Source organism: Erinaceus europaeus, chromosome 13 (genome assembly GCF_950295315.1).
Source record: "Erinaceus europaeus chromosome 13, mEriEur2.1, whole genome shotgun sequence".
Taxonomy (NCBI): Eukaryota; Metazoa; Chordata; class Mammalia; order Eulipotyphla; family Erinaceidae; genus Erinaceus; species Erinaceus europaeus.
This window is the reverse complement of record NC_080174.1, coordinates 78,871,258-78,884,675: the sequence shown is the minus strand read 5'-3', so window position 1 is coordinate 78,884,675 and position 13,418 is coordinate 78,871,258. Positions and strand designations below refer to the sequence as shown.

Genomic DNA, 13,418 nt, shown 5'->3' with positions numbered 1-13,418 from the left:
CCAAACTGATTTCACCAGTTTACACTCATATGAGTGATGAATGCATGTAAAACACTTAATCAGAATCTTTGATTATATCTCTGTTTGTGATGAACTGTTGAGGACCCATGTCCACTAGACGGTAAGATCTGTATCTACTTTCCTTCAAGTAACCTAGGTGTGAATATAGGTCTATTTGACTTCAAAAACTCAGACTCTCTCTCTGTCTCTCTCTGTCTCTCTCTGTCTCTCTCTGTCTCTCTCTCTCTCTCTCTCACACACACACACACACACACACACACACACACTTTCTCTCTTATCCTTTTCTGAAAATCGTAATGATAATATTTATTCCTTTCCCACATAATGGTCACAACCTAATGATATTGCAAATATTAATTGATGATGAAAAGGTATATACTAAGCATGTAGTGGTGTCCAATGACTCTTCACCTGAAGCCAAAAGTCCACAGATGGGTAAAGGAAGGATGGCTATCAACTGCAAATGCTTCACAAATGTATGTGGACTGAGATTACTTTGTAGATGAAAATGACAGTTACAGATAACACTTCGGGGAAAACTACGGAGACTAATTAATGCCTTCTAGTGCAAACTGCACCTGTGCCCCCAAATTATTCATAGCACAAACAAAAGAAGCCACCTCCAAGTCCTGATCAGAAAAACAGCATTTAAAAATTTTTTTTTAAACCCAGTTGGCATCATCTTTCACTTATGTCCTGGTTTAAGGAGAGGCTGGGCAGAAAGCTGGATTAAGCACTGTACTTCAGCTCAGCACTGTGGGTCCAAAAGTAAATTCTAACTTCCTATTTATGCTGAAAGACCTTGGGCCTTTGTGGTTTCCGGGTGCATGCTGATGTGCCAGTACTTTGGTTTCTGTGTTTGCCTATGAGAGCTGCAAATGGGGTGTCACTGTTTCACTTCATCCAACTTTCCATGAGAAAATAAAGATTGTACAAACTATAGCTGTTGGCAGATTCTAACCAGGTACTCACTCTCTGCTAGTCTTAACTTCTTTGTCTGTATCTAACTTTATTCATTATACACCAACTTTGCTTTCACTGACTCCACTCTTAGAGCCATCTAAGTATACATCAGAGTACTTCTATGCACAAGGTGCTCTGTCAGACACTGAAGAAACAATTAGGGAAAGGTAACTGAAGCTTAAGGCAGTTTTTATTTGATGCTCCCATTAGAACCACCTGTGCATGCTAAAAATACAGATGACTCTACATCCCTTCCTAGCAAGGCTTATTGAAATAGACTCTGGAAGTGGGATCTGAGGCATAGCACTTACTAAAATGTACCCCAGGTATAGTTTTTGTGTACATTTATTGAGAACTAAAGGCTTGCAGCTCACTGGAGAATTGAGAATTACAACTAAGACTAGGAACATAATCAGATGTGCTTCTAGTGATAAACCCAGTCCCTCCTAGAGAAAGGAAGCTTCTATTTGAGGAGAGAAGAGAATGAGCATAGGCATAGCATGATTTATCTCTGGCAGAAAAAGGTTCTAGGGATTGAAACTTAAAACTGCAGAACCTCAGGCATGCAAGTTTGATGCATTACCATTACATTGTTGCTCAAACCCTCATTATTCTTACTTATGAATGTTTCTTGTTCATCTTGGAAATGTTATTCCCAACAATTTCTCCCTTTTACATGTAACACATAAACATGAACAGTCTTTGTCTTTTTAAATGTTTCTAAGACCCAAATTTCATAACCTTCAATACTTTATTAACTGTCTCACCAGGGATACAAATTGTTTGCTGTATTTGTGGCACAGATCTTGAGGTAGACTTGATTATAAACTATGTTGTGAGTGAGTACCAACTATATGCTCTAGAATTATAATGTATATATATATGTATTTATATATATATGAGAGGTACTATGATTAACTGTCAATTTAATCTTAATATATAATCTAATAAATCCAACTATGTAGGATCTATTGAATCTACTTTGTGTGTATCTCCATAGGTTTTACTGTGAGGATATTAATATGCTTGATGGGGGGGGGGTGACCCAGACCTCACTGGAAGTATTAGGTAATATAGTACATATATCAGTATTAACTTTATAATATCTGGATATGTTCTCTTCTCAGATATATTTGGCTAATGAATTGAGATAAAATTCTGTAGAATGTGCCTTGTAAAGTTAGAGATGGCAAGAGATGAGGCCAGAGATGAGCAGGGCATAAGTCACACAAGACTGTCTCTGTCGGGTCAGAAGGTGTCTCACTTAGTCGAGTGCATACATTAGCATGCACAAGGACCAAAGTTTAAGTCTCTGGCCCCCACCTGTAGGAGAGAGGCTTCACAGGGCAGGGTTGTAGGAGGTGAAACTCTCCCAATTTCTCTCCCTCTCTGTAAGGGTAAGAATAAGAATAAAAAAAGAAAAGGGGAAAGATGGAAGGGAAAAGAAAGGAAGAGTTAGTGGGAGCAATAGGACTCCCATGCAGGCACTGGGGATCAGTGATAACCCTGGTTTAAAAATAATGCCTCTGCCAAGTTCAGGGGACTAACCAAGAGTTTTTTTTTTTTTATTGGAGAGTCAAGACGTTAGACTTAATATTCAGAATTGCTTTCACTGTGAGTCTATCAGGGCAGAGAGGCCAATGCAAATTAGTGTCTGCAGAGCACAGAAGAATGAATATGTATCTTAACATACATAGCCCTTCTGGGGTCTTCTGTTCCTTTTGATAGGCAATTTCCCAAATTTCGAAAAATGCTACTCCAGACTTTCAAGTACACAATGAATCTATCAACTAGGACCAGCATCTAACCTGAGGAGTAGTCAGTGAATTTTAAGATGGAGATGTATGACGATGTATAAATCAGGGAGGCCCCTGACAGAACCATGTCAAATAGTTGCAGGCAGCTAATCAAACATTCTAAAGCATCCTTCTTGGAGCAGATTTGTGGGACAGTCTTTATGTATAACATACGGCTAAATCTAATGGCTGAAAAGCATGGATGCAAACTTGGCAATTCAATAATATTAATAGTTTTCAATATACTTTTCAAACGATTTGAGAAATATTTACTTCTTAATCAGTAAGAGAAAAAGAGAGAGAGAAAGAGAAAAAGAGAGAGAGAGAATACCTGGGCATGACTTAGATCACGTGATTGCAAAGACTGGATTTGGGACCCCCTGCCTGAGAGTCCAGTGCTTTACCCATAGTGCCACCTCCCAGGACATAATTTTCAATCAGCTTTTTTCCTTTTTTCCCACTTGAAGATGTAATTCAGTAAAAAACTCAATTCTCAGGTGGATGAAATTTTTACTAAATTGACCAGAAGATGATGTGTCAGATGGGATGGGTTAGTTAAAAACCCACAACCTTACTGAAGACATGCTAATTTACTATCTGAATCTCCTCTTTACTATGTAGTCTGCCAGTCCATTAAAAACAGGAAATCAAGGTGGTATGACATGATTTGTTCATCCACAAATGTTGGTCACTATTGTTTTTCATCTGTCCTCTCTATCTATTCATTATTTATTAGACACCCAGAATACGTATCAAGTATTTAACTAAGAGCAAGTTAATGAAATATCAAGTTAATATCTTCTTTTGTCACATCTATCAACATTTCCCAAGTATCAAGACCTTAAACTGATATTCTATATTGTAACCCAGACAATGAGGAACACTAAACCTTTCTTTCTAAAATTATAAAACTCAGTTCTGCAGACATGAATTTGGTAATATTCCATCAAAAAAGAGATAACAATACAGTAACTTTAAACTCTAGAAGATTTCATAATTCTGTTGTGTTTTAATAGAGTATACCCTAGATCTATAAGAGCACAGCCAAGATATCCCTTAAGTTTTCCCATTTACTTTTTCTTCTCCCTACTGGCAGTAGGAAGATACACTGTTCCCTAGGAAGATACATTCAATCTCACCGTTTCAACAATGGCTGCTTAAATAACACTTAGTTAGTTGTTCCTTCGGGATATTTGGCTACTTAGACTTTATTTTCTCTGCTTAAATGGGAAAATCAAAACAACTCCATAATTATGATGGCTTTAGGGGGCAAAAAAGTATAAAAATATGATTGATATGGTTAAAAGAAACACCCTGAGACAAACAAGAACTGAAAAACAAAACAAAACAAAAAAACAAGGCGAAACTCTGGACACTTGCAAACTGAATGTATGTAAAACTAAAGGAACTGATGCATGTGGAGGCCCTGGGCCTGCTACCTGATATTTAGAGCTTTGTAATGCCATCCTCAGCATGTTTTTTTAAAAACCCACACTGAACCACTGGAAAAGCACAATCGCTCTAAGACTACGAGGCCACCCTCAGCAGCCACATTATCAGAGTCACCCACACAGCAGATGAGTGGTAAATGTCGGGCGGGGACGGGGGCAGGGCAAGGAAGGGAAAAAAAAATATCAGTGTGTTTTTCACTTCATGCTATTCCAAATGAATTCAAAAACAGCCTCAGTAGTTGGGAAGTCAGTTGCATATCTTCAAATTGCTACACTCAGTACTTTACCACAGAGCAACAGGGAAGAGTCCATCAGAAATCTCATAAATACTCTCCCTCCCAGAGGAAATGTAGGTGATAAGTGATGTTGTTTACTTCTGTTGTTATCATAAGGCCTGTGGGCCTGTAAGAGGCAATGATTTGAAAGACTTGGAAGAAGGGAAAGAGAATGCTGCGGTTGAGCTGTGATCCAGACCTAACTTTGCAGTCCTCCCTAGGTTTGGGGAAAGATGCAAGTTACAGTGGCTTTCCCCGGTGCCCGCCAAGCATGCATGTACATAGCCAATCCAGCCCACAGACAATCTCAGCCATCTGCTGAGGTCCAAGACAATGAGGTTTAGAATGCAACAGCATGAACTGGAAGCTTACTTAGCTCTAGGGCTTATGTGACTGTGGGTACGCACTGCATGTGTCTGCGCCTCAGTTTCAGTCTCTGTAAAGTGGCAGGAGAATTTTGATAACTATTATGTACTCAAATCTTGTAATCCATAATAAGCATGACATCAATATTAGCTGCATTATTGTTACTGACAATTTTATTTTCTCTTTTACTTCTTTTATCATCCTTCCAGGCAATTTGTTGACTTTCATGTAAAGTAGTTCAGGTCATTGGATAGTCTGCTGCCATAGGCTTTTGTTTCTTCTTCTTTTTTTAATTTTATTTTTCTATTTTATTTATTCATTTTCCCTTTTGTTGGCCTTGCTGTTTTATTGTTGTAGTTATTGATGTTGTCATTGTTGGATAGGACAGAGAGAAATGAAGAGAGGAGGGGAAGACCGAGAGGGGGAGAGAAAGATAAGACAACTGCAGACCCCCACCCCCACAGATGGGGAGCCAGCAGCTTGAACCAGGATCCTTACACCAGTCCTTGCGCTTCGCGCCATGTGCGCTTAACCCGCTGTGCTACCGCCTGACTTCCTTGTTTCTTCTCTTTTTTTAATTTTTTTTAATATTTATTTTATTTATTTATTCCCTTTGTTGCCCTTGTTGTTTTATTGTTGTAGTTATTATTGTTGTTGTCATTGTTGGATAGGACAGAGAGAAATGGAGAGAGGAGGGGAAGACAGAGAGGAGGAGAGAAAGACAATTGCAGACCTACTTCACCGCCTGTGAAGCGACTCCCCTGCAGGTGGGGAGCCGGGGCTCAAACCGGGATCCTTATGCCAGTCCTTGTGCTTTGTGCCACCTGCGCTTAACCCGCTGTGCTACAGCCCGACTCCCTGTTTCTTCTTTTTAAAAATATTTTTATTTCATTATTGGATAGAGACAGAAACTGAGGGAGAGAGAGAGAAATCTTCACCACTTTTGAAGATTTCTCCCTGCAGGTGGGGACGAGGGCCTTGAACCTGGGTCCTTGTGCACTGTAATGTGTGTGCTTAACTGGTTGTACCACCATCTGGCCCCTTGTTTCTTAATTTCTAAGATATCTTGGTTCACCAGACTTTGCTGTATTTCTGGTGACCTTACAGAAACATGGAACCAGATATCTCTGCCCAACTTCTACTGTAGTGGAGTGACTATATGACCTGTGTAAGAAGAAACTACTAAACTGTTTTCCAAAATGGGTATACCATTTCACATTCCTACCTGCAGTGTGTGAGAATTCCAGTTCCCCATATCCTCACCACAACTTTAGTCCTTGTAAAAAGGGACTCAGCATGGTTTGAATGTGCATTTCCCTAATGACTAATAATGTTGAAAAACTCAGATGCTTAGCTGTCTTTCAATCTTTGGTGAGCTGCCTATGTTGACATTCAATTATCCATTTTTCTTTTTGATCATTTCACTGGGGGAGTTAATGGTTTACAGTAGAGTTGTTAATACATAGATATAATTTACAAAAGTAGAGTTGTTGACACATAGATACAATTCAACATGCTGTGGGTCTACAAAACACTTTCACCTCCAAATTAGACCCACTGTGACCATCATGCACAAGGGCCTCATTTGATTATCTTTTGATTCCATCTGCACTCTCTCACCTCTGACTCTTTGCAAAAAAGTTATTTACTTAAAAACAAATCAGTCACAGAGAGAGCTAAAAAAAAAAAAGCCTCCTTCCTGCGCAGGGTATAATCTATTTAATTATTCTTTGCCTGAGTCTTCTCACTTGTGAAATGGAAACAATCATGTGCCTATATAATGGGATTCTTGAGCTAATTATATGATGTAAAATGTTTAGCACAGTGCTTGGATTATTCTAGGCGTTCAACAAATGGCAACAACTATTACAGTTGCCATTTCTTTACAATGAGGGATGCAGGGGCAGGGGTAGTAAATTCCTTTGTCTGGCACAGTGTAGACATGTCTTGCCTCAATTGTCAGGAAAAGCACTACACTGAGATTCCTGAGTGCATACTCCATCTCTTACAGCTCCTCTAAGAGCATCAGCCCTTCCCTGGCCAAGTTAATGCCTGGCATCACTGATCCTGTTTTCAATATATGTAGTTGTGTAATAAGAGTCAGGATCAATACAACCTCTCTATCCCCCCCCCCCGTGTGTGTGTGTGTGTGTGTGTGTGTGTGTGTGTGTGTGTATGTCCATATCTATCTTTACCAGAACATTACACAGCTCTGACTTATGGTGGTACAGGTGATTGAACCTGGAACCTTGGAGTCTCAGGCATGAGAATGTGTGTTGCATAACCATTATGCTATCTTCCTAGCCCTGACCGATAGTCTTCTTCAATGCTGTTTCTTAGAATGTGAATATATTAGTTGTAAGTATTGTAGTAAGTTTTAACTCAAGACCTGGTGAATGAAGAAAGAGCAGGATACCTACTGTTCTGTTTCTTTTTGTAGTAGATGGTAGGCATTGTAGTGATCCCATGCACCTGCATGGACTTCTTTCCCTTTCCATCTCTCTCAGTGACTTCCTCCAACACCACCTGAAAAGACCACCAGGGTAAAGAAGCTGGTGCCACTTGACTGTGGAAATTGGACTCTCTTGACTGTGAAATTCTGCTAAAAGATGAAAAATTCAAGGGATGTGACTTCTCTCCTTCCTGTGGTACCCTCTCTGTAGGCTTGCATATATCCACATGCTACCCAAACGTGTGGCATTGTCAGGGGCATAGTATTATGCATGCAGAGCAGAAAAGCCATGTGGAAAAATAAGGATCTTCATGTCTTGTGCCCAAAACTGGGCTGACAGAAGTAGTATTCCAGCAGGGGAGTCAGGAAATCACAGTCCTACAACTATGTCCTATAGGAAAACTTCCTTGGCTGTAGAACACTTGAGAGAGTCTGCCTCCATCTTCTCATCCAGCTCTAGTCATGGGTCCCCATAGTAATTTCAATTTTGTGTTGTAGTCAGATTTTTGTCTGTATTTTTTTTAATGAAGGAAGGCATCACACTTTATCTTATTTATTTAAAAAATATTAGCAATTGGTTAGACAAATCAAGAAAAAAATTCTTAATGAGCCAATAAATAGCTTAAAAGCTTTTAATTTTTAGACTAGTCTTAAGTTACAGAAGAGTTATGAAGATACAAAAGTGAGTTTGCATATACTTTATACACAGTTTATCTTAATACTAATAATTTATTTTAGGTATATATGCTATATTTAATGACAGTGATGTTCTATCACTAACAAAAGATATATATATATATATATTTATATACTAATATACATATATGTGTGTATTTGGAATTCTTTAGCTTTTATGTAATTCTCATTTAGTTGTCATCTCATTGTAGGTCCATCTTGACTGTGATCTCTTCTCAAATTTTCCTTGTTTTTGATGTCCATGACAGATTTGAAGAGTAGTGGATAAGTTTTTGTAAAATGTTCTTCAATTAGGATCTGTCTGATTTTTTTTTCTTATGACTAGACTGTAATTATAGGATTCTGGGTAGATGCTAAGAAGAGAAAGAATGATTCTCATCAAATTATTTCCCTGGTGTCCACTAACAAGGTGACTTATCACTGTTAATGTTAATCTGGGTTAACTGTCTAAGGGGCTGTCTGTTAGCTATCTCCAATATAAAATTCTTTACCCCAATTTTCTAAACTGTCCTCTTTGGAAGGAGTTCACTATCCACAGTTTACATCAAAGGTGTGAGAAATTCTCTGAAATTCTTCCACCTGCAAAATTTGTCTCTTCCTTTGTTGATTCAGATGTTTATTTATAATACTGTGAACTCATGCTATTTTATGCTCTAAGTTGGGTTATAATATGGCACTGTTTTGTTTCGCTGCTCAGATCACTCCAGTTTTGGCCACTGGAATCTCCCAGAGATGCTTCCAGTTTCCCTTTGACATATGCTCTTTTTTTTTTAATTTTCTCCTTTTGTGACACTTCTCTATATTCCATAAAATAATTCCAGTCTCATCTTATTGCCTATGATAGCCTAGAATCAACAAATTCTCCATGGGGATTGGGTTCTTTTTATGAATGTGGTATTGGAAACCAAGAGCTGGATACCAGGTATGATTATAACTACTAGCTACTGGGATCCATGTTTCTAGGCCCAGTCAGGAAAGGGCTTTAAAATATACCGACATCTGAATACATCCACATTTCACTAGTCAATCTACCTGAACATGCCTATAACTATTCCTGTATCCATCTGTATAGTATATTAAGCAATATATAAGTTTATCCCAGTATCTTTAATCCATTATTACACAGGTCATTCTAGGTCCAATGTAGAGTTTTAATTTATTTTTTATTTCCTTTGTAATGTTTTATTTATTTATTTGATACAGATCAAGAGCAATAGAAAGGGAAGAGGAGTCAGAAAGGGAGAAAGAGACACATCTGCATCACTGCTTTATTGTTCATGAAGCTTTCCCCCTACAGGTGGGGACTGGGGAACCCGGGTACTCGCACATTGTAACATGTTCATTCTACCAGGTACCACCACCCATAACAATAACACCACATTTGGGATTTCATACTAGAAACAGTGTCAAACTGTTTACAAAGATCAACTCATTTAATCCTCAAAACAATATCATGATAAATACCACTGCTCACATTTAACAACCGAAGAAACCGAGGTCCAGAAAGCTTTGATACCATACCTACATCACATAGTAAAAGGTAGGGTTGCCATTTGAGTCTACCTTTGTTCACCAAGTGATAAAGAACCACCATGCTTACACTCATCTAAGATTCTGCAAAAATCCTAAGTGCTGAGTGACTTCAGATACAGCTGTGATTTCTAGCTCGTATCAACTATTATTCTACTCAAAGCTCACCTCCTGGGTGACTCCCTCCTATCAAAGGTTCCCTCCCCCCTCTGACACACAGACTAGAAGACATGCTGCCAAATGACAACTTGACTCGACAGCATACAAAACAACGGGGTGCTGGAGGCATGCGAAGGATCAGCTGCCTCTGACCCCATGACTTTTCCACCTCTGGCTAACCCCTGCTCTGCATTATCTTGGGTCTTGGTAACTTGGTGGTAATTAACTCTGAAACAGCAGCTATGCTTTTATGGATTTAAAAAAAAGAACAGCATTTTTCCCCTTCTCTGTTAATTAAATCATCTGTGAGGAAGATGACTGTGTAACCCACACTTGTAACTTCTAAAATATCAAAGGCAGGATTAGTAAGTCTTACTCTCAGTCTCAGACTTTTGCTCCAGATTCCTGGAAGTAGCAGGAACCTGGATGTAGAAAACTTCTAAATATTTATCAAAACTTGCTTACGTGTAGATTCGTCCATTCAATCATTTAGTATGATTTGTCTAGTAAGCGGCAACATGGATAAAGGACAAAATGTTTCTGGGAGTTTTGTCTCAATGTACAGGGGCATAGCAGCAGAGAGGACAGAAGAGGAAAGAGAACCCTTCAGACCACTTTGAAAACCACTTTTTGAAAAGCCCACAGCCTTCACCAGTCTGTTTTCTGTTGGGTGAATTTTCTCTGACAGTTGGTGGTTTTATGTGCCAGAACCACAACAAAGGGGGTCCTTGAGTTTCCCTGGGAGTGTTTCCTCAGACCTGTCCCTCTCCTAGACCTCACAAAGGTGTTATTGTTGCTGGCTTTCCAGGCGCCCAGCACCTGAACAAGATCAAAGGCCCTTTCCCATGCCAGCATGACCACAGTCTCGCCCTCATCACATAACATTAAAGCTGATGATTAATCTCCTTGGCCCAGAGGGTCCCTTCCCATTCCCAAGTACAAAGCAAGATGGGGGTAGGGACTTCATTTCCAGCAAGTAGGACCATAATAAACTGGTATTTTATGGCTCTCATTCTTTGCAACCAACTGCAACTGCCCATCAAACTTGTTAAAGTCCCAATGATTGTTTCATGTGGGCCTTTTATACCACAAGCAAGTTTAATAAGAACCCCTTTCCACCTTTTCTGAGTGTCTGCTTTGTACTAGGTGTGTGTGTGTGTGTGTGTGTGTGTTTGTGCATTCTCTCTCCTCTCTCTCCCTCTTCTCTCTCTCCTTCTCCCTCCCCCTCCCTCTCTCTCTCTCCATATATATGAATAGTGAGTCTGTCACCATCACCTCTGATGTGACGGATATAGAATCTAAGGTTCAGAGAAACTAACAATGCTCTTCAGGTCTCAAAAAAAAGAACTACATGATCAGATAGCCAAACCTACATACCTACATCTAGACGATTCCAACATACTCACTTTCTCCATTCCTCTATGGAAATAATATGAAAAACCCAGAGGAGGCATAGAGAAGAATGTGCTTGGGTTTAGTCAGAGGTACACCTGAATTTTCAGCTCGAGATTGACAATTATGTGATCTTGGGAAAGTTATTGGGTTTTTTATGTCCTAGGTGCCTCAGTCCTGAAAAAGAGACCTGAGAAAAAGCTGACACCAACACCATGAAGAGACAAAGAACTTGAAAGGTAGATGTCAGACTCACCTGCATATATTTCTGCACAGAAATCTGAATTGAATGGGGGGTGGTAAACTATACAAAATTTAGACTTGACAAGAACAATCAAATTAGGTTTATCCCTAAGAAAATGTGATGATGTAAGGTGGTTTAAATGAGTGCTAAGTGGAGACAAGTTAACCGACACAGACTCAGTTTAAAGAAGATAAGTGCTGACTGCCTTGATGGGTGCCTTTTCTCTGATGGGGCCTTAAAACTTAGTAGATGTCTATCTTCAGTGACAGCTATGTCTTCCAGTAAGCTTCTAAAAGGAAGGGAGACCTTATTGTACAAATGTCCACTCAAGAAGATGTTCCTAACCCTGTTCCCATCCCAGTAGTCTTTATCTCCTTTGTCCAAGTTATCACACTCAAGAGTAAGGGAGAGGTGACCCATGTGAAGTGCTTAATTACAGGCTACACAAATTCACTTTATTCTCATAATAACATAAGCGATAGATTGTCACTCCTGACATTTTGCAGATGAGGAAGATGAGAGGTATTAAATGCCTTGCCCAAGAGTTTATATTTAGTAAATAGAGGAAGTAGGACTAGAAACCAATAGAGGTTGCTCCTTCATTTTGATGAAATGAGAAGCTGTGTGTGAGAGCACCCTGGGCAATGCCTGACACATAATAGAAACTCAGTGTCCTATGTTTGAAATGTATATTCAGGAATCTTGTACAGCATTATAATACCTGTATCTCATCAATACGCGATAGTATGCCATGAAGCCTTATTCACCCAAGGCTTAACACAGCTCCTGGCATAAGAACAGGGGATCAGTGCATGAGTGAATATATCAATATCTACTCACCAGTCAGACATACACATTCATACATGTACATCATGTATATACAAAGACATTTAAGAGTTTAAAATATATATACTCATGGGCCCAATGGTTACTAGACTTACTTCTGCATGGTGCATGCTGCTCCCTGCAGATGCAGAAATTCAGCCTGTCCTCTTTATCTCTATCATCCCCCTTCACCCCTTCATTCATGGTTCCACCTTCTCTGCATTCCCCCACCCTCTTCTTTTTTTTTTTCCTCTCTCATTTGGGAAAGATCCAGGAGTTCTTCATCTCAGTTTAACAGAGTAATGACTTTTAAATAAAAATATGGTAGAAATGGGTACTTATTGAAATGGAATGCTTTTAGACTCATGCATTTAAAGAAGATATAAATTTTAAGGCAGGCACTAAATTTTCACTGCAATCTTGGAGAAAGCCTTTCTACTAATTCATGGGGAAAAATTAACAAAGTGAAAATTGCTTATCAGTGTTCTTTTGAAGTCATGATATGCAGCCTAATTCTATAGATCATCAGTTTGCTCCCAGGGAGATGGATTTATATTGATTGAGAGCGAGTTCAGTGGCCAAGGAAAACAGACACCGCTGTACAGAGAAGACTCAGCTTCCCATTAGGGACAAATTGGTCTAGGAGTGAAATATTGTCTGCTTGGACCCAATCCCCACTGCCAACACCACCACCACCACCATGATGGGCTTTCTGACCGGGGTGATGGCAAAGGCAAACTCAGACTCAACCCTATCTACTTTTTAAGAATTTTGGCTGCTGGAAAAAGATCTAGTGAAACCAGAGTAAGGTGATTGGACAGAGGGTCTGGGTGGTGCCTAGACAAAGCAGGGGCAGGGAGGCAAGGAGCTAAGGCAGCAGCTCAGTTCATCGCACAGTTCTCTGCCCCCCACTTCCCCCACACAAACTCTGCCTGGCAGACTTACCCCCATGTGACAAGAAGATGTTCCACAGATGACAGCCAGCCGTGACGTCACTGGCTGTCCCTCACAGGCAAGGCTGTGCCCCCTCACATCTGCTCCAATCACTCCTTTGAGAAAGCAAAAACAATATATATATATAACTTTTAAAAGAGAGGAGAGAAAGCTAAAAGTCAAGTACAAAATGTCTTTTTTAATTTTTATATCCAAATGATGTTGAAAAAAAATTCTATGTGGGTGCCAATCGCAAACAGAAGCCAAAAGAGCACACTTGTGCCCCACAGCACAACTAAGAGTATATTCTGTTTG

The 13,418-nt window shown here is 39.5% G+C and overlaps 1 protein-coding gene across 18 annotated transcripts in view; it reads right to left on the bottom strand.

Moving 5' to 3' along the window:
• FGGY (FGGY carbohydrate kinase domain containing) overlaps positions 1-13,418 on the bottom strand; it is a 463,518-nt gene that overhangs the window by 185,373 nt on the left and 264,727 nt on the right. For all 18 annotated transcript variants that reach the window (XM_060206288.1, XM_060206298.1, XM_060206302.1 and 15 more), the window contains one exon: positions 13,116-13,219. In XM_060206288.1, coding sequence (XP_060062271.1) covers positions 13,116-13,219 — 104 coding nt within the window. The remainder of the gene's footprint in view (positions 1-13,115; positions 13,220-13,418) is intronic.